The sequence below is a fragment of the Heterocephalus glaber genome, unplaced genomic scaffold (genome assembly GCF_053883595.1).
Source record: "Heterocephalus glaber isolate CG9 unplaced genomic scaffold, H.glaber_assembly_v1.0 deba00000331, whole genome shotgun sequence".
Lineage (NCBI taxonomy): Eukaryota > Metazoa > Chordata > Mammalia > Rodentia > Bathyergidae > Heterocephalus > Heterocephalus glaber.
In genome coordinates, this window is record NW_028258142.1 from 63,275,910 (window position 1) to 63,296,014 (window position 20,105).

At 46.4% G+C, this 20,105-nt stretch overlaps 1 protein-coding gene and 1 long non-coding RNA gene across 4 annotated transcripts in view; one reads left to right on the top strand and one right to left on the bottom strand.

The window, feature by feature from the left end:
• The window catches only part of LOC110350851 (uncharacterized), a 216,557-nt gene that overhangs the window by 82,695 nt on the left and 113,757 nt on the right, over nt 1-20,105 (bottom strand). For 2 of the 3 annotated variants that reach the window (XR_002397767.2, XR_015444763.1), the window contains one exon: nt 8,807-8,935. The exons of the other annotated variant lie outside the window; for it this stretch is intronic. This is a non-coding gene — a long non-coding RNA (uncharacterized LOC110350851). The remainder of the gene's footprint in view (nt 1-8,806; nt 8,936-20,105) is intronic. 3 annotated transcript variants of the gene reach the window in all.
• On the top strand, nt 14,893-15,764 carry LOC101705550 (small ribosomal subunit protein eS4, X isoform). The gene has a single exon (XM_004853212.4). The coding sequence runs from the start codon at nt 14,910-14,912 to the stop codon at nt 15,684-15,686; it is 777 nt and encodes a 258-aa protein (XP_004853269.2). The 5' UTR covers nt 14,893-14,909; the 3' UTR covers nt 15,687-15,764.

The window sequence follows — 20,105 nt, forward strand, 5'->3', positions numbered from 1 at the left end:
AAGGACACCATATTAGAGTGACCTATGCACACCCATGTTCATAGCAGCAGAACTCCTAATGGCTAAATCTTGGAAACGGACTGTGTGTCCATCAACAGATGAATGGATGAAGAAAGGGTGGAGCACTAATAAAGCGCACAGTGGAGCACTCATCTGCCATACAGCAGAATAAATTTGAGTGAACTATAGGAAAATGAATGCACCTTGAGACTATAATGTTAAGTAAAATAAATCAGACACGCAGGTCTAAATATCACATGGTTGTTCATCTATGAGAAACCCAAACTATACATAAATGAAAAAGCAAAATAAAAGATAGATAATAGGAAACAGGGAGATAGAAAATGGGAAGGGGAAGAGAGAGTGAGGAGAGGGAAGAATTGAGATGTGCTATGCACATGGACCAACTCCCCACAAGGGATGCGATCATGATGTACTACAATAACGCGCTAATAAAAAGTTTAAAACAAAGCTCTTGCAATGTTCCGGTCCAGCAAAGTACACGGTGGCAACATTTATCCCCAGAGTGAAGCCAGCAGGTGCCAGGAAAGCACCCTGAGGCTGTCCCCTGTGCATAGGTGACACTCATGCCGAGGTGAGGGTGCCGACTGCCTCAGGCTTCTTCCCCCTTGGGCAGGGGAGTTCTCTCTCCTTCATCCTCGCTGTTCCTCCCTCTTCAGCCCTTAGAGTAACTTCTATGATTTTAGAACGCGATGTTTCCTGAGTACGGTCATATCGGTAGCGTTCTCTGCTCCCTGAGGGCTTTGGAATAGTTTCCAAACACCACTGTTATGAGAAGGGGCAAGGATACGTTCTTCAGCACCAAGACATCGCCTAGCTGGATTACTCAATCTGAACGTGGTGGCCTTGTCAGTGTTTAAGGAATACACTCATCCATGAAGGAAATTACAGTTAAAAATGCCAATCTTTCTTTAGTACCTGTGCATTTTTTACTATAATGATACTACGGGCCATGATTAATGATAACATAAGAGTTAAAAACCCCACTTTTGCATTTTATTAGCTATATTGGCCAATCTTGGGTTCAGGGAGTATATGCACACTGTCCAGAGACTAAAAGAAGCCTTTTCCCTCACTTCTTCACTACCTAGAGTTGCAGTTTAGATGTGAAGTATCCCCCAAGATCCAAGCACTGACACCTTGCTCCTGATACAGCAGTGTCCCCAGGTCGGGCCTGGACCGCAAGGCTCTTGCTCATCCAGGGGTCCATTCAAGGGTAGCTCAGAGCTGAGTGGGCTGTCGGGAGGGGTCCAGCTGGAGGAAGTGAGTGGCTGGAGGTGGTGCTGACAGGTCTGTCACCTCTCTCCTGCCTGCCTGCCCTGAGGTAAGCAGCTTTCCTCTGCCACACCTTCCTGACTTGGAGCCTGTTGGCCATGGACTGAGATTCCAAAGCAAGCCTCTCCTCCTTTCAGTTGGTATATATGTCAGGTATCTTGTCTGTGGACAGAAAGGTGTTTGATACATACACAGAAACCTGACTACTGTTTTCCTCTGGCACATTCTACTTCCAAAGCAATTTCACACCTTAACAACTCCCGCCCCTTGCTATAGCTCTATGAAACACATGACAGAACGATACAACTGTAATTTCAGGATCGGGAAAGTGAAGTCTCCAGACAGGAGTGAGAGGACTGCAGTGACATCGCTGGCAGGTGGCAGACCTGGGCCCTGAGCCAGGCATCCGCATGGCCCCCACCCTCTCCCGGTGTGCCAGCCTCTCCTTGGCCCAGACGGTGGCTGACAAGGGCTGGCACCGTGACTCTTCCCTGCTGCAGGTTCCCTGGGTGGCTGGGACACAGAGGGAAGCAAGAGTGCTCTGCACAAATCCCCCGTGACCCCAAGTCTGTAAGAAGTCTTCTCGCTGCCACCACACTCAGCACATCCGGGCTGGGTGCCTCCCAAGCCAGCCTTGTACTGACAGGCTTGAAAACACCAAAACTACCATGCAAAGCCTAACTGCTTGCAAACAAAAAGGAAACACACTTATAAAAGGCATTTTATAGCTGGTTTCACATGTAAAGCTTTCAACTTTACACGTCTAACTGAACAATTTAATTGTACTATTAAAGGAGGAGAAAAGATATGCCCACAGGAAACTGTGACAAATGAAGTAGAAGACTCACAGGAAGTTAAGTTTTCATAATTTCTTAGAGGATTAAAATGCAAAAAAACATATACTGCATTTTAAGAAATTTAATCTGAGGGGAAAATCCGATTTATGTTGAGGAAGAAAATGCCTACAGGATTTCTGTTTCTGAATAATTTCTTAAGAACATTTTCCAATCTGCAGGCTTTCAAGTAATCTTTTGTATAACCTAGAAAACAGACAGACGTCTCAAAACACCCACAAGATGAAAGCAGAGGCATATTGAATATATTATTCTGCAGAATTCAGCCATGAATTCCATGTCCTGGGCAGACCACAGTGATGTACACTAAAATCTCCAAACTGTTTCAATGTTTTATTAATGCACTGAGTTCAAAGCCGTGGAGTGCAGGTTCCTATCATGCACACCGCTGCCTTCACATGTTTGCTGTTTGCTGAGACTCAGAGGCAGGACGCTATGACCGGATGCTCATCTCCCAGGAAGGCTCTGTAGCATGGGCAGGGGATGAGACCGGAGCCCTCGCAGCCCCATCTGGAGGAAGCAGGCATCTCGCAGTGGGAGCTCCCGCTGCTGCTGACCCCATCCAGGATGCAGACCCTGGGGGTGACAGGAGCCCTTCCCAGCCCCAGGACAGCCCCAGCTTCCTGCTGCTCATCGGTACAACTTACCCATGGAGAGATGCTTTGTCTTTCCGGTCATACATCCCAAGGTGGCTCATACAGTCCTGGCCCAGATAACCAGACTGATAAATACTTTCGATTGCACAACACAGTGAGCATGCAGACCAAGCTCCTCACGCAGGGCTCAAGGGCTGGCCGCTGGCATTCTGTCCTGCCTTTGCCGCCCTGTCTCTGCATCCCCACCGAGCACACTCCTCCTGCGCAGGTGTCTGCCCCGACTGCTCACCTGCCGGGGCTCTTACCCAGGCAGCCACAGCCCCCATTCCCTCACCACTGCGCAAAGTGAGTCCTGGAGCTGCCCTCCTCCTCCTCCTCCTCCCTGGCACAAAAGCCCACGGAGACCAAGAGTGTTGTTTCCTTGCTGCCCACCCCAGTGTCTGCATGTGGTGAGGGCTCTGAACACCTGGGTGAATGAGCCTGTTACCGGCCACCAGCTCCCACAAAACCCTGCAGATCCCTAGGGACGCCTTGAGCTGATTGTGAAGAATAAAACAATTGCATGCTGACCCCAAAAGTGGCCAACCACCCACCCCGGAGAAGGCACTCACAAATCGGCCGTGTAAAGAAAGGGGCCCCTATGTTCTTGCTGTCCACTCCTCAGTCACCTGCACAAAGCAAGTTAAAAAGGCTTCTGTCTCTCCCACCCACTTGGCCCAGGTTCCTCTTAGCATATAATGCAAGGCAAAGATGAGATTAAAATTCCCATTGAAAGAAACCTGATAGTGGAAATTTTTCATAGTTCTATCTATTCCCTGGTTCCTATACTTGCACCATTATTTACAGAGAATTAAGTTTCCTGAGTGCACTATCATGAGCATAGGGGGACCTTTCATTTAACCATGATTTACAAATTAGATGTGCACTGCCTACATGGTTTAATACACTTCAGGTACAGCAGATGCTCCCATATCTTCTTTCTGCTTGATTCACCTTAACAGAATATTTGACCTAAAAAGTCATGGACACGTTTCTTTTAAAGACACTTATTTTAAAGATGGTCCCATTGTTCTTACTTCTCTGTGTGGGTCAAACTTTCACTTTGGAAATCAATTAACACTAGGCTCACTTGTTAGTGTTTTGTGAAATGTTGTTAAAATAAATCTGAAAAAGCAAGTGGCTCTCTCTCCCTCTGGAAAGTGCACCCGGGCTGACCCTTAGGGATGTGCCAGAAGTCCTAGCAGCTCAGATAGCCATCAAAATGAGGTCCTAGCCAGTAGCCTGCAGCATGAAAAGATTACAGTTGTTCATTAAGCAGCATAGTCTCAAAGCAGATGGAAAATTCAAGTGCTCTGTCATTGCCATCAACATAGAAGAGCCAACTGTCCCATCCAAATGTTTCCACTGAAGAAAATATTTATATATGACATCTGATTATAACAAAATGGCGATGGGGTGGATACGGGATCTAGAGCCTTCTGGAAAAATATATGCTTTTATCTAATCTAGGAATTGGAGGTCTAGTTACATATTTAATTAGCTTATTAATTCAATACCTGTCCAATATTCCTTTCAGAATTTTATCTCTTGCTGTCTGATGTGATTCATATTTCAAGGTAGTGTAAGCTAAAGCAAAAACAATTATAGCCTTGTTTCAACTCCAACATAGGAATCCAGTAAACACAACAAAGGGAATGACAGAACAGTCTGAGAAATCCATACTAGATACAAGTGGTACAAGTTTAATAGCTACAATCAATCAAGTAAAGTAAATGAATGTGACTTCTAGTTCAATGACATTAGAAATATAGACATCTTTTATTGATTTAATAATATGTTTAGTAAACATTACATTTCATAAGCCATTTACTTCCATCCATGGCTCTCCACCATATGTTATTTTCCTAATATACATGTATCTATAAACATATAATTCACATGCTTCAATATTATTCATATATACTTCTCATTAGTTCAACTAAAATATAAATAATTATGACTGTTAACAGGCAAAAACAACATTGTAGGATCCATGGATTGATACCAACATTAGCTGAAAGCCATTTACAAATTAAATCAGGAATAAATGCTGACTAATGAAAAATTCAACTTTAGGGGAGGAAAAAAATTTAGTAAGAAGTATATTTTCACCCTTCACTGACTTAAAAAACATCCATAGTGCACTGGAACTTATTTATAACAGAGAGTAATCAGATTTGCTTTTCTCTAGAAAAGTCTGGCACCTTGCAATTAGCCCAAGATAATACCGTGATCACTTACTTTGGCTACAGAAAGCGCAGGTACAGATGGCTGGAGAGGGTCTCATTCCCATCTGAAAACCATGTTTATGCTTTGGGAAGGACTGATCCTAAGAAATTTCATGATTCAACATGAGCCATGGAAATGTCTTCACAACTCTGCCTAAAAATATTTAGCATCACTGATATGTGGGCTCTCAAATGACAGAACTCCTAGAAGAATGCAGGAAGGTGGTTACCAGAGTCTGGAGGGCAGAAGGCATTGCTTAACATTGGTCAAAGGGAACAGAGTTGAAGTTAGACAGGAGGAATACATGCTGAGTATTTAAGGGGGTGGATGTGGAAACTAGATGGAGTCAATCATTCCACACTGTGGAACACATCATATCATCACTGTCTACCACACAATTATATAAAATTATAATCTGTTAAAAAACAAATGAAAGTAGAAAAATTTTAAAATAATTCTTACATAGTTTGGAAACTCAGTACTACAGTTAAAGATAAAAGGCTACCTGTATATGTAACTGACCCTAAGAAATGATTTGCATATTTTTAGTACACTTTGAAATAGTTCATCTGTGAAGCTAAATGTCCTATGAACTTCTTGTTTGTTCCTTTTGCCCATTCTTCCTTCTGCACACTGGATGTGGATTACTTATCTTTGATCTGTGACTTTCTTATGGGGAAACTTCATTTTAATATAGTAAAAGACATTTGCTGTACAGTGTGCACATTCAACCTATGAAACTTTGCCCTTCCCTGAAGCAATACAGATATTCTCTGAGTATTTTTAACACTATTGAAGTTTTGTTCTTACAACTGAAATCTATAGTAAAACTGGAATTGTGTCTATGGTGTGAGGTAGGGGCCTCTTCTTTCCATATGGAAAGCAATTTTTCAAGAAGAGCTTTTTAAATCATCCACACTCGAACTGGACTGCAATGTGCCTGTGTGGCACCTGCCTTCTAAACATCTGTGGTCTCTCGGCCCCTCTTCTGCTTCACTGACCTCTCTGTCTCCTTCACACAATCGCATTCGTGACACAGGGTCTTCCCACTTGGGTCAAACCCTACCTGCGCCGAGGTTCCTAATTCAAGCTCTTGTTCTTCCTCTGTGAATCTAACCAATTCTATTTGCCAAGATTGCTTCTCAGTTTTAATAGAGATTTACAAAACATTTTGTTATATTTATGAATGGGTACTTCTTAATGTTCCTTGCTACTGCAAGTGGAATTTTTTCACAGAAAACTTCCTAATTTTCTCCCATTTGTTATTTTCTTTAACACTGGTATTGCTTCCCATGACTTTGCTGAATTATCACTGATTTTGAGCAGAAAATTTTGAGAAGTTTCTGCATTACCAGTCAATTCATGCTTAGATGCAAGTATACTAAAGGAAAATGATGAATAGAATTTAAATTGATTTGATCTAGAGATGCTTTTTAACCACTAATTGTATTACTATCTAATACTGCTTAACATATGAGTGCTTATTTTCAGATTACAATTTACTCTTTTCAAAATTTTTAAAAGCATAAAATAATGTTAAACTTAATGAAAAGCTGCAAGAACAAAATGATGCAGGGGAGAGTTGTACATCTTTGGCCTAGAGTTATTTACTGTAACACTTTTCCTCCTTTGCTTTATCATTTGGGTCCCCTCATATGTTTGTGTGTATACACAGATATATAGCGAGATGATATACAGACATACAGATGATACAGATATATAGAGAAATGATGTAGATATGTTTTTCTGAACCATTTGAGGGCCCTGTATTCCTAAAGACTAAATTTGTCTCTAGAACAGTGTATTTTCCAGAATAGAATATTATCTATCATTACCACAGCTTAGTTATCAACTTGTACAAGTTTAACATTTACACAAAATTTTAACTAGTCTTCCATTCACATTCCATTTTAGTACATTTTTCCAATAACCTGCTTTCCAAGATCTCCCCTCATCCCATAAAACAATAAAACAGCAGCCAGTCTAGGGTCAGATATTGTAATTAGTTAACAAATCTCTTTAGCCTTCCTCAGTCAGGAATCTGTTCCATTACCACATCTTTGTCTTTCACTCACTGACATTTTCTAAAGGAATACATTCTTTTCCCTCCTTTGATTTTTCAACTGAATATTCCATTTCTCCTTTGGCATCGTCTGACATATTTCTTCCTATACAGCTACATACGAAGTGCACACACCCATGCATGTACACACCCATGCATTCACCCATGTGATTTTGTAAATCATAAGTTCGAGCAGAGTGTGCTTTTCTAACTGATGCTCACAGGCTTCTGCTGCTTTCCTGCCCCCTCTTACTTCTCCTCCAATGAGGTCAACCATTTGCTCCTCTGGCAAGTCCTGTGACCTGACCCAGATTTCAGGATGGGCTCATTCACACCACCACCATCAGCAAGCCTCCCAGAAGACCAGAGGAGGGTGTGGTCTTCCTTCTCCACTCACCACCTGGGAATGAGGAATGCCCAGGCTTGCTGGATGCAGCTTTGTTTTAGTGCTGTTATGATATTTAAGTGAAATGCATTTGTTTCAACTTGCTTTCAGTTCTTCATAATTCATTGCATGCAATAACATCATGCTTCCAAAAGTTAAAATTCTACCAAGAGGTGCTCAGGACATGTCTCTCACTCCTCAATCCTACTCATCATTCTCCCCCAGCATTTCTTAAAGGTGACCTGTTTCACTCTTTCCTGGTTTATTGTTTCTGATATTCCTTTTGCGAAGTAATTATACGCATCATTTTCTTTCTCCCTTTCTCTTTTGATCTTTTTTCCTTTTAGGAACTGGTATGTTGGCAATCCATAATGTTTATACCCATCTTAGGGCTGGGTATGTGGACTTCACACATCTTCATTCTTTTCCTTCTCCTTCCCTCCTCGCCATCCTCCCTACCTGCACCTCAGGGTCCCCTTCCCATCTGCAAAAGATCTGTCTCCCTGTTTCTCACCGCCTATCTTTTTAAAAGGTTATTTCTACTTGGAGCTTTTCATGTAAGAGAAGCTATGCAGTTTTAAGCTTATGTGTTGGATTTATTTCATTCGGCACATGTATCACTTTCCCTCCATCCTTGCTCAACAGGCAGCTGCACACATCTGCTGGAAACCACCCTGCCTCCATGCCCAGTGCCCACCCCTTCCATCCACAGCCGCACTGCGCTCCCGTGGACGAAGCCCCAGCTTCATCTGCCCCCTTCTACACTTGGAGCCACACCTTCTTCCTATGAACATCAAGCCATCTAGAAAGCTTTATGAATTGGCTGGCAAAATGTTGTCAAAACTTTCTTACATTCGCAGCTCACTTTGGAAGCTTCCAAGGAAAACCTTAAAAAGACGACAACATCCTCAAATGCAATGGCAAGAATGAATGATTTCTCCGGGATACTTTATTTTTACAAAAATAAATGTCATATGTCTTTAATTCTCCCAGCCTTCTTCTCACATCTACTCTGTTCTCCAGCAGATTGGCTTTAACAAGTAGTGTGCCTCCCTCCTGTTCACTGCCTGCCTTGAAATTTCTCAGCTAACTCCAAACAAACCACACATGTGGACACACACACAGGGCACTGGCACAGAGCACGGGAGAAGGACACCACAGGGCAGTGGCCTTGTATGCAGACAGGCAAGTGAGAAAGCTGCAGAAACTGCCCGGGCCCAGACCAGACTTTAACAAAGCGCGGCCAGAGAGTGAGTTAGGGCTAGACGAAAGCGCATTGGCTGAGCACAGCATGGTGCCTGACCTCCTCCTGCAGCAACACGGCCCAGTGCTGGGCAGAACTCACAGCTGGCGTGGCGAGGTCCATGTCGCTCTGGTTGGAGTTTCAGAACAGTCTGTCGCCTGACCCCGGGGAGCTCTCTATACCATCCCATGTGGCACTGCGGGGCTAGGAGACACAGTACTCCTTGCAGGTCTTCAAATGGAAAATAAAATGTTCATTTTAACAACCCGGAAGAGAACATTTAGTGAGAAATATCTCTGCCTTGCATCAGTCTCTTTCCTGTTCCATGGTTTATTTATGACACAACAGATTGAAAAAATCTGTCCCCTCTAAAAATCTTATATTTTATGGACATAATGGATAGCTGTGTTTATAAAACTGTATTTTCTGAGAAAAAGAAACTAGAATGACACAGCTAAAGCAAACAATAAAGTCCATTAAATTCAGTTATAAAAAATTCCTAAGGTTGGGAGATCTGTCAAAAACTGGATAAATAACCTCTGGGCCAGCGTAGTGAAGAGGACTTCCCAAGGTCACGTGGTGAGCTGAGGCGCAGAATGTAACTAGGACACATGCTTTGAAAGCCTGCCAACTATCTGTTCCATGTAAGGGGACAGAGCTGGCAACAAAACCTGGCCCAAGGCCACCAAGGCCTCAAGGACATTTCCAAAGAGCTGCCACGTGCTCCTGAGCTCAGAACACAAGTGGTTTTGTTCTGTCATTTTCTTTCCCCAGAACAGTCACAAAATAATATTTTCTAGTATGAAATTGATTTAGTTTGTCACTAACAATGGAGAAGATGCAGTAGTCAAAGTTCCACACCACCCAGCAAAAGCAGGAAAAATTACATGCTGTTATTTTAAAAGCTTGCAAAATGAGCTATGGCATGGGGGCGGGCATACCATGCCTAGAACAAAGGCACAGAGGCTGCTGCTGACGAAATCCCTTTACAAAGCGAAGGTGTCAGAGCCATCAGGATGGTACCTGAATGTCAGCTCACCTTTGCTCTGTGGATGGACAGGCCCAGCGGATCCAATGTACACAGCTCTTGGGTGCGGCATAGGTTTGCCATAAGCACACTCTGGCCATCACTCTTTATCCCTGAGAGCCCTGCAATGAGCAAGGGGTTGATGCTTTGCAGCCCCCATGGTGTGAGCTGCTCCAGGCAGGGCTGGGGGGTGGCCCTTGGCACTAGCAGAACCCTGGCCCAATGCATGTCACGGAAGGGAGCCACCAAACTAAGTGTGCAGTCCCATCTGAACACCTTCAGCCTTCTGCCTTATTCACGGGAAGAGCTGCAGTCCATATCTGCCCGACCCTAATTCAGTGCTGAAAGAAACGGGAAGCTGAGCATTCCACAAGTCACAGCCGAGGGTGGCACTCTTGGCAGACAGTGGCCAAGCACAGGGCAGGACCACAGACCTGAACCCCAAAACTGTACAGGCGGCTGTCGAGGGCAAGAGATGCCCAGGAGTTCTGCATGGAGATGGATCAAAGCCAAATGTATGACTTGAACCCCAGAGGCCCTGGCATCTGGCTTGGGGGGCACTCAAATGGATACATCCCAGCAGCACCCTCCTCCTCGTCAGGGGTCCCAGGGTGCGTCTCGGGTCTGGAATGTCACAACCCAGAACGTGAAGAGCGAGACACCAACCGTCTTCTGTAGACTGTGAGAGGAGCAACTTCACCGCAGAGAATTCAACCCCTTCGCAGCACCTGAGGGTTTTCTGCACTCCGTGGGGAAAACTCATGTTAGCGTAAGAAAGAGCTCACAAGCTGCATTGGGAACATGAAGAAATACCTTTCTGCAGACAGAAACCACCAAAGAGAACATTCGAGTGCATCTGCAGCTCCGTATAAAGCAGAGGCAGCCATGCTGCTGGCTGCTGAGGGAGACTTCTTACGGACTCAACACCGACCACAGCACAGGAGCCCGGACTTCAGTTTAACCTGCACATGAGGCCAGATCCGGAGGAATGGGGAAGCGCAGCACTGCCCAGCATAGTCAACCACTGCTGCGGCCAGATACCATGCTTTCACTAGCGGAACTAAAGAACAAGAGGCACAGTTGGAGCCAGAGCTTTCCTCCACCAAGCCGCAGACAGAGACACCTTGCATCCAGCAAACACTCGCAGAGCCCTTAGCTCTGGGCCAGGCCCTCTCCTCAGCACTTCCTGGATAGGAGCACCTTCAGTCATTTAACAGACCATATGCCTGAGGCCATGCTGCAAGCGCAGTGCCATTGGTGCCGTCATGGTGCTGATCCATCGAGAGAGGTCAGGAGCCACGTGGGCCCCTCGGACTAAAGACCGCACGCATCACATTTAGATTTTTATTCTGTAATCAAAATAGAGACTCTTAAATATCTAGTTGGCAAAAGAGTGTATGCTATGTATGTGGCCACTAAATGATCCCCAGGTGCCGAAAGTGTAAAATAATGCAATAGAGAGTCTAAAAGAGAGCTGTACATGTGAGGACTGAATATATAATGAAGGTGGCATTGTAGATGGTCCAGCAAAGATAAACCGTGCTAGGCCACGTGACTGTCCTCTCAGGAAGACTGGTTAAACTCGATTCCTACCACAGCAGTATAAAACAGAGATGCTGGAGAGAGAGAAAAGTGTATGTGTCACAGTGGAATACAACACAGCTATGAAAAAAGCAGGGTGCAGGCCTGGATCAGGCAAGATGGCATGACAACAGCAAAATATGAAACAAGTACTAGATGTATTTTCATTTTTTGCTTTAAAAAGCTATTTATGTGACCATTACTTACATGTCTATATAACTACTGTGTATATAAAGATCCAGGTCAAAATGAGTGATTCACTCTGAGAGGAGAACCAACAAAGGAAAAAGCCTTCTATTTTAATATTCTTCTGTCTCTTTAGAATTTTTAAATGGGATTGCAATTTTCAAAAGATCAACAATCACACACATACACACACACACACACACAATCAGGTGACGGTGCTGCCAGGTGACTAGGTAGGGTGGATTTGGGCCATCGGAAGCCTTGTAGGTCTTGGTAAGAAATTTCACTTTACTTTCAGCTGATGAAGCATCAACAAAAGACTTCAGTCTGTAAGAGGAAAGAACCATTCCTGCACTTGAGACAGATCTTGCTCCTAGCAGAGTGAAGAGTTAATAGAAAGTATCAAGACCAGCAGTGGGAGAGAGGTGATGGACACTTCCAATATCTGCCAATAGTGCAGAATTCACAATGTGCCACAGGCAGGGCCTAACCCAGCTTACAGAGGCCTTGGAACCCCCCAAGCCGGAATGACTGCAAACCCGCTTTCACACACAGGAAACTGAGGCTCAGAGCTGTACACAAATAGATCCATTTCCACAGCTAGTCCACCCAAAACTTGGAATCCAAATTCAAATCCCATGCACACAAGGGCAAAATGATACAAGATTCCAGGGACTGCAATGACCAGAACAGGACAGGGCCTGGGACTGGAGGGAAGAGAAGACTCACTAATTAGGAGTGAAACAGATAGTGTCACGTCACAAGATGGGCTGGGAGAAGAGAATGAGGAAGGCAGGGAGTTTTAAACAGCACCCAGGGTCCCAGTCTGGGAAACTTTCTGATTTTCCAGAGTACAGTAATTTGTTACCTTCATAGCATGAATGATATGTACTGATGCTTTCAAAGACTTTAGAGCAGCTCAAAAGACCCACTTTTCAGTTCCAGCTCTCTGGTGCATTCCTTAGTGTCCTCTGGATCCCCTGCAGTGAATCTTTTCATCAAGACAATCTACTCACTCCGGGATCCAGGGAACTGAGAGGTGACAAACACTCCAGTTTGCCTAGGCGCATCTCAAGAATGTTAGACTCCCCTCGCCCCCAATCTGGATTTATTTTGTTCTAATTGGGGAAAAAAATGACAAACTTAAAAAATACGAGCACAGGGCACACATGTCTACACACACAGACATTCACAGAGCACATATTCATTCATACACACAAGCTTTTTTTTCTATTCTTGTTCAAACTACACCTGAATATGGCTGTTTAATGGTGGGGTTGGGATGAATTCTTGACGTGTTTAAGGTTTCCAGAAAAGGCCTAGGTTTTATACAAAACTGGTATGAAAATAGCTAAAAGCATTTCACTAAGGATATTAGCCATAGCTTCCACTAGCTGTCAATGGTCTAAGTGTCAAAATATATAGGGATATAAATATATATTATATTTATATAATATATTTTATCATATATGTTATTATATTATTTTATTATAGTCTAATGTTTTATTATATAATATATATAATTTTTATTATATATTAAAATACATAAATATATATACAGCCACATGAGGATATTTCAGGGAAACTGGCACTGGAAGTCCACAGACTACATGCATATTGGGAGCCCTCAGTGAGCAGAACATGGCAGTTCCCCTCAGCTGCTCATCATGGCTACATAGGCAGGCAGCAAGGAATGTCCTCAATTCTGCTTTTGCTAAATGACACTAATTTTGCCCTTTTATGCATTAGTTTTACAGGGAAAAGTCATCAGTGTATAATGAACTGCAATTTGTTAGAAAGCTCCTGTTAAAATGGCAGTGAAAGTTTGGTGATTGTGTATTCCTAAACTTCCATGCTACAGACACTTCCCTGTTATTCTGAATATTTTTCATAGACTAATTCTGAACTCAAAATCTCAAGCTGCTGCCAAGATTATACTGAGAGCCATTGTACAAATAGAGAACATGAAAATCAGCGCTCAACAAAAGTATACTTTAATAAGTTAAGTTAATGCGATTCTTATTGGCTTTTTGTTAATCCATTCTGCCACAATCTCAGAAGCAAAAATTCTCATTTCCTCAGCTCTGCTGATGGTAAGAAAGTTGGCTGCACACAAACATTTTAATATGCATCGTGCGCTGACTGCACCAGAGTCAGAAATGTGAGCACTGCTGGATCCAGGCAACCCAAGAGGAACAAAGGGGAAGAACCACACAGCACACATCAGGAGAGCACGCGCCTCCCGACCTCTGAAGCTGTCTGATATTCCGCTGGCCATCACTGAACAGATTCAACTAATCCGCTGGTCCATGCCTGAAACAAACTCACATGTTTTTGACCTAACTTTCCCAGAGGAAAAAGACAAGGACACTCCTAGTATAAATCTCCTTTAAGGGAGAGCAGAGCCACGTTGGTCCTGGATTCTGAATGCCACCTTTTCTTCCTCTAATTTCTCTTCCTTCTGAAGAGGCTTCCGGCTGGCACTGCAGATAAGCAGCCCCTTCGGGGGCCTCAAGCTCTTCCCGGGAACAGAGCCTCAGTCCCGACGGGCTGCAGACTTGGGGCAGCTACTGCACCCGGCTGCCCTTGGACTCCCCAGGACCCCGTTTGAGAGAGCAGATCCCGGGTATAGGGAGAGGAGCTAAGCCGCAGAATCAGGTCATGTCTTCCACTTGCACGCAGACTTTAGAGCTGTGGATACTGCGATAGATAAATCAGATGGGAATTCTTTCTGCTCTTCAGAACCCCAGCAATTAATCAGCTTACAGACTTCACATTATAAGGCGACTCGCTCTTTTTGATTAAATAAGCTCCACAGGCCTCATGATATAAACCCTGACCAAGAACCAAATATGATGCTTACAATATCTTTTAAAATATATTTTTTCTTTCCCAGAAAACTCCAGTGAAGTTACCTTTAAACCGAGGGTGACAAAATTCACACAGAACACAGAAGCAAGTAGGTAATCAAATGAACACCTATGCACATGAGAGGCACCCAGGCGCTGGAGCTGTGGCTCACTCTAAGCAGGCAGAAGTCGCAGGTGTCTGGTTACGGCCGCAGAGGGCGCCACGCAGGGCGGAGACATAGCTCATCATCAACAGAGTTTCTTGTCTAAGAGGAATCTCTACTAAATCCAGGACAGTGCTCTCTGGACTGTCAAGGAATGTGGAAGCCCTTTCCCCATGCAAAGCAGGACGCCTGACTGAACAGAGGGTCCAGGTGTCCCCATGGTTTGTAGAGATTTTCGTGGGAGCCTCTTTCTGCACCTGCAGCGCTAAACACAAACCTAGACCTTGTCAAAGAGGAAACACAGGCTTTGCAGGTCTGACTGGGTGGACAGGCGGCATGCGGAGAGAAATTAGATATTTTAAAAATGTAATTGAGCTTTTTCCGTTCCCAGTGCAGCCATGGCTCGTGGTCCTAAGAAGCATCTGAAGCGGGTAGCAGCTCCAAAGCATTGGATGCTGGATAAATCGACCGGTGTGTTTGCTCCTCGTCCATCCACCGGTCCCCACAAGCTGAGAGAATGTCTGCCTCTTATCATTTTCCTAAGGAACAGACTTAAGTCTGCCCTGACTGGTGATGAAGTAAAGAAGATTTGCATGCACCGTTTCATTAAGATTGATGGCAAAGTCCGAACTGAAATAACTTACCCTGCTGGTTTTATGGATGTTATCAGCATTGACAAGACTGGAGAGAATTTCCGACTGATCTATGACACCAAGGGTCGCTTTGCTATTCACCGCATTACACCAGAGGAGGCCCAGTATAAGTTATGCAAAGTAAGAAAGATCTTTGTGGGCACAAAAGGAATCCCACATCTGGTGACCCATGATGCTCGCACCATTCGCTACCCAGATCCCCTCATCAAGGTGAATGACACCATCCAGATTCATTTGGATACTGGCAAGATTACCAACACTAGTAACCTGTGTATGGTGACTGGAGGTGCCAACTTGGGAGGGATTGGTGTGATCACCAACGGGGAGAGACATCCTGGCTCTTTTGATGTGGTTCATGTGAAAGATACCAATGGCAACAGCTTTGCTACCTGGCTCTCCAACATTTTTGTCATTGGCAAAGGCAACAAACCATGGATTTCTCTTCCCCGAGGAAAGGGAATCCGTCTTACCATTGCCGAAGAGAGAGACAAGAGGCTGGCGGCCAAACAGAGCAGTGGGTGAAATGGTCTCTAGGTGATAGGAGGGAAGTCATCTGTACTCAAATAATACAGCGTGGTGGCATGCTCAAAAAAAAAAAAAAAAAAAAGGGCCGGGATTTAGCTCAGTGGTTTTGCAGCCTGCTGCACAAGTGCAAGGATCCAAGTTCGATCCCCAGCACCAAAAAAATGTAATTGAGACTTGGGTGAAGAAAGCAAATTTAGAAGGCAGAGGTTGTTCCTTTTGCTTAGATTTCAAGCAAGGAAGATAAAGAGATGAGAATATTTTCCTACAAGGCTGCCTCCTGTTGGGCACAGTCAGAAGGCTGAGCCAGGAAGGGGTCCGGCCCTCCCCAAATAAGTACAACCCAATTTTCCTGGAGGTGGCTGGCATTTCCTCATGAGCATACACGTATTTCTTTCTCCAAACATACTAGATTGTATTTGCTTTTAAGAGGGGAAGAGGGACAGAGCATAGCACAGGACACGGGCAGGGGGACACAGACACGGACACCCCAGTACGTGTAACTGTCTTGTACAGGAGAGGAGGGGTCAATGAGGAGCTGGTTCTCTTCCCATCAAGACACAAGTCTGCCTGCCGGTGGGTATGGGGGAAGGGGACAGGGGACAGGGCTAAGGACAGGGGAGGTCGGGATGCTCTAGCTGCCAGCAGTAAGGCACTGTGTGAAGCCAGCCATGGTGGCTTTAAAGCCATAGATGGGCACAAGTGACCCTCAAGGGGAGGCCAGGCGTGTGGCTGGGGCAGACGGAGCCAAGGAATGGGTTCTCTGAGCCTCAGGGCCAGGGAGCATGGCACTGGGGATGACAAGGAACAACTAAGTGCTGGGAGAAAGAGACTTTAAGACAGCTCGCGCTTAACAAAGTGAGCCACCGTCAGGCGCTGTCAGGCGAGGTGCTGAGTGGGACAGGACTCTTCCCAAAGTCCCTCCACGGGTGACTGTCGGCGGCTTCCAGGTGAGTGGGCTGGAGCCAGAGAGGGCAGCACCGAGAGCTACACACACACACACACACACACACACACACACACACACACACACACGGAGAGAGGAGTCAGGACCAGGGCAGAAGGGAGGGAAGAGGAAGGAGAGGAGCCCAGCGTCTCCGGGAGGCGACGGCTCCACGAGAGACAGACACGCTGGCTGAGGCCACCCAGCACTCTGTGAGGGGCTGCCGGAGACGGTGAGCACACGGCCGGTGACAGGAGCATGTGCCACTGCACGGACCCCTGGCGGCCCTGCATGGCGGAGGCGGCGGGGGAGCTGGGCTGCCATTCGTGTGGAGGCAAATCCAGGCTTTGTCCCAAGCGGAGGCAGAGGTGGCGGCGCGGCGGCAGAGAACAGCAGCAGAATGAAGAGCACAGAACCTGTGCAGGGGAGGTGACCACGAGGAGCGAGGAGCAGCAGGGCCAGGGAGAGGCCGGCCGGGAGCAAGCGGACCGCGAGGCCGGAAGTGGGCCACCGGGATGGAGCATGGCGCGACCCGAGGCTGTGGGACCCTGGGGTCACTTCCGAAGGCCAGTTCCGGCCACTGGAGGAACAGGTCGAGCTGCAGAAGTGGGAGGGGAAGGAAGCTTAGACGGATCGGGAAAAGAGCACGAGGCTCAAACCTCCAGCCTGTCCGGGCTCAGGGCACGAGCGAGCAAAGCAGCATTCGCTCCGAGCGCTGGGCAGACCCAGGCCAGTCGGTGCCAGGAGGGGCAGGACGGCGAGGCTGCAGTGGAACGCGGGAGCTGGGGAAAACCCAGGAGAAGGAAACCGCTTCCGCCCGGCCAGTCCCGGGGCCAGGAGGGCGGGGGGCAGGCTGACAGGAGGCAGAGGGCACCGTGCCCACAGGGGCTCCGCTGGGAGGCAGAGGAGAAGCCCTTCCCAGGAGCAGGGAGAGGCCAGGCCAGGCCGCCCTGCTGAGGCTGGGGACTGCTGGACGCCACCCGCAAGGCCGTGCGCCATCAGAGGGGAGCGGGCTTCATCCGGAGCAGGAAGATGAGAGGGGGCACTGGGTCCCGGCAAGCAAACGCTGGAACCGAGGGACCCGGGGCAGGGCAAGGAGCACAAGGCGCCTATGTATGTGCGAAAAGCAAGCTTGGCGCAGTGAGGATGGGAGAGGAGCGGCCAGCGCGGAGGAGGTCACTTGGAGCTCACATGGCAGGGGAGGCTCACGCGGTCCTTACTCGGGGTCCCCACTGGGCAGATGGCGCACAGGGGCATCGAGGAGCAGACAGGCTGCACCGTGGGCGAAGGAGCCTCCGGGGAGTGGAGCGCAGCTGGGGAGCTGGGGACGACGTGCAGGGGCGGGTGGGGCAGATGCAGAGGCCAGGGGGCGGGCTCAGCCCCCCCACCCCGTGAGTGTGGGGAGCGGTGTGAGGTGAAGGTGCCCGGACAGACGGGGAGGGTGAGGGAGACACTCTCCTCACCCCAAGCTCAGCACAGGGCAGAAGCCAGACGCTTAAATTTCATGTGCAATCCAGTTGGCCGTATCTCAATGGTGAAGAAGAAAAAAGCGCTTTTAAATTTGCTTTGTCAACAAGAAGTGTTTATATCTTTCTGGGCTTATTACCCCAGATGGTAAAATAAATTATAAAATACAAAACACTTGACTAAAAAGAAAGTTAAAACACATGGCAGGTATGAAAAGCTTTGAGCACAAATACAATAGGCATACTCTCCTTAAAACAACATACACACATTTGCTTGTTAGATTTTGTATCTGTTTAGCATGATGGAGCGTGTGTGTGTGTGTGTGTGCGTGTTTGGTACATCTTCCAAAACTTAAATATTAGGCTGGAAACTACATCTTTAAAGTAAAACTCTACTTACTGTCTTTGGAAGTTTTCCACTCAACATAGGCAAAATATTTTAAGCCTTATTTTCAACACTTCAGTATCAAACGCTGGCGATTTCCATCCCAGTGCTGACCTTAAGAACTTTATTACACTGTTTGTGCGATGGAAATGAACGCTAGTTGCAGAGAGCACAGTGTCAACATAAAATTGAGTTCAGTCTGAAGGCTGACATGAACCATCTGCCTTTTCTGATCTCAGGGAAACCACTTTCAATTATGCACCATGCTTATTTCATCTCACAAGGTAAATGTCAGGTTGGAGGAACAGTGCATGTTGAAGGCAGGCATCTTCTCTGGTCGTCAGGAGAGATCAGACATAGTAATTGGGGAGCGTAGCGCTTCTCTTCATTCGGGGTCACATAGGGTTTTGTCTCCGGCAGGGAGCCCCGGGAGAGCTCATTACATGTGCATTCCACTGCCACTTCGCATTCCCCTCGCACTGCTGCCACCGTGGTTTTATGGGCATCTCTTAGGTCCTAATGAGACTGCAGGATTCTAAGACCCCTTATTAAAGAGTCATAAACTTCTTATTGTCTCAGTCTATCTGCACATCACTTGTGCACACAGAGCCTTAAAAACACAAGCAGTTTAGAGGAGAACAGAAAGGCAGCCGACATGTCAGATGGGCCTGTGATAATACACTAACATTTGCTGTCACCTTCGGCGTTGACAGATAGCGAAGTTCACTCCTACTTTACAGCTGCATTATTAGCCAGGAATCATGAGAGTGCAGATCCTTTGCTTGTTGCACAGTTCCACTCACCAGATTCCCTCAGACCCTGTCCACTCCACTGGGACACCTGCCTGTCCTCACGGGCCACTCGTTCACCATGTGCTTGCCAGCATCTCTTTGTGCTATCTCTCAAAGTCACAGGGGCAATGCCCTGTAACCCAGAGCCTATAGTCACACCCTTCCCAACAATGCTGCAAGGATTTATCTCAGGAGCCCCTGGTGCTGCCTTTTGTTTGTTTGCTACTAACACAAGAGCATACAGGAAAATATGAAGGAGAAACTCAATTCTACAAGTGTTCTTGCACTGGTTGATGGACCTGCAAGGATTTTACAGAAGAAACTAAGAATAACATGAATATAGGGTCTAGCTGGGATGACAGAATGGAAGACTGAGACAGTGGATCCAGAACATTGCTGAAGTGCCAAAGACTGTCTCTCTCTACAAATCAGCCTTCACTTCGTCCCAACACCAAACAGCTGAGATAATCCCAGGTGGACGAAGGGGAGGATCCTTGCCCTAGGACCCTGACCTAGGAGAGGACAGTGCACAAGTCTGGTTCCTAAGACACAATGTCCTTCAGGGACAATTTTTCTACATGTAAGTTCCCCTTCAATCCCTACGCCTCCATTTGTAGCCTCTGAATGCCTGAGAACTTGGATGGTGATGCCATCAAGCTTGGTGTCTTCTGGGTAATCCTCCAATTGTGGACCTGAGCCAGGCTGCATCTACCCTCAGGCGCCATGGCCCAGTCCACCTCCCGACCTGCAGCAGCTCAGCACCAAGACACAGGAAGGTCACAGCAGGAGAGCAGCTGTGAGTTAGGCTGGGTTTCCCTGGACCAAGCCAACTCT

What these genes read in the sequence shown, in the direction of transcription:
- LOC101705550 (XM_004853212.4), top strand. Translation starts at nt 14,910, where the DNA reads ATGGCTCGTGGTCCTAAGAAGCATCTGAAGCGGGTAGCAGCTCCAAAG.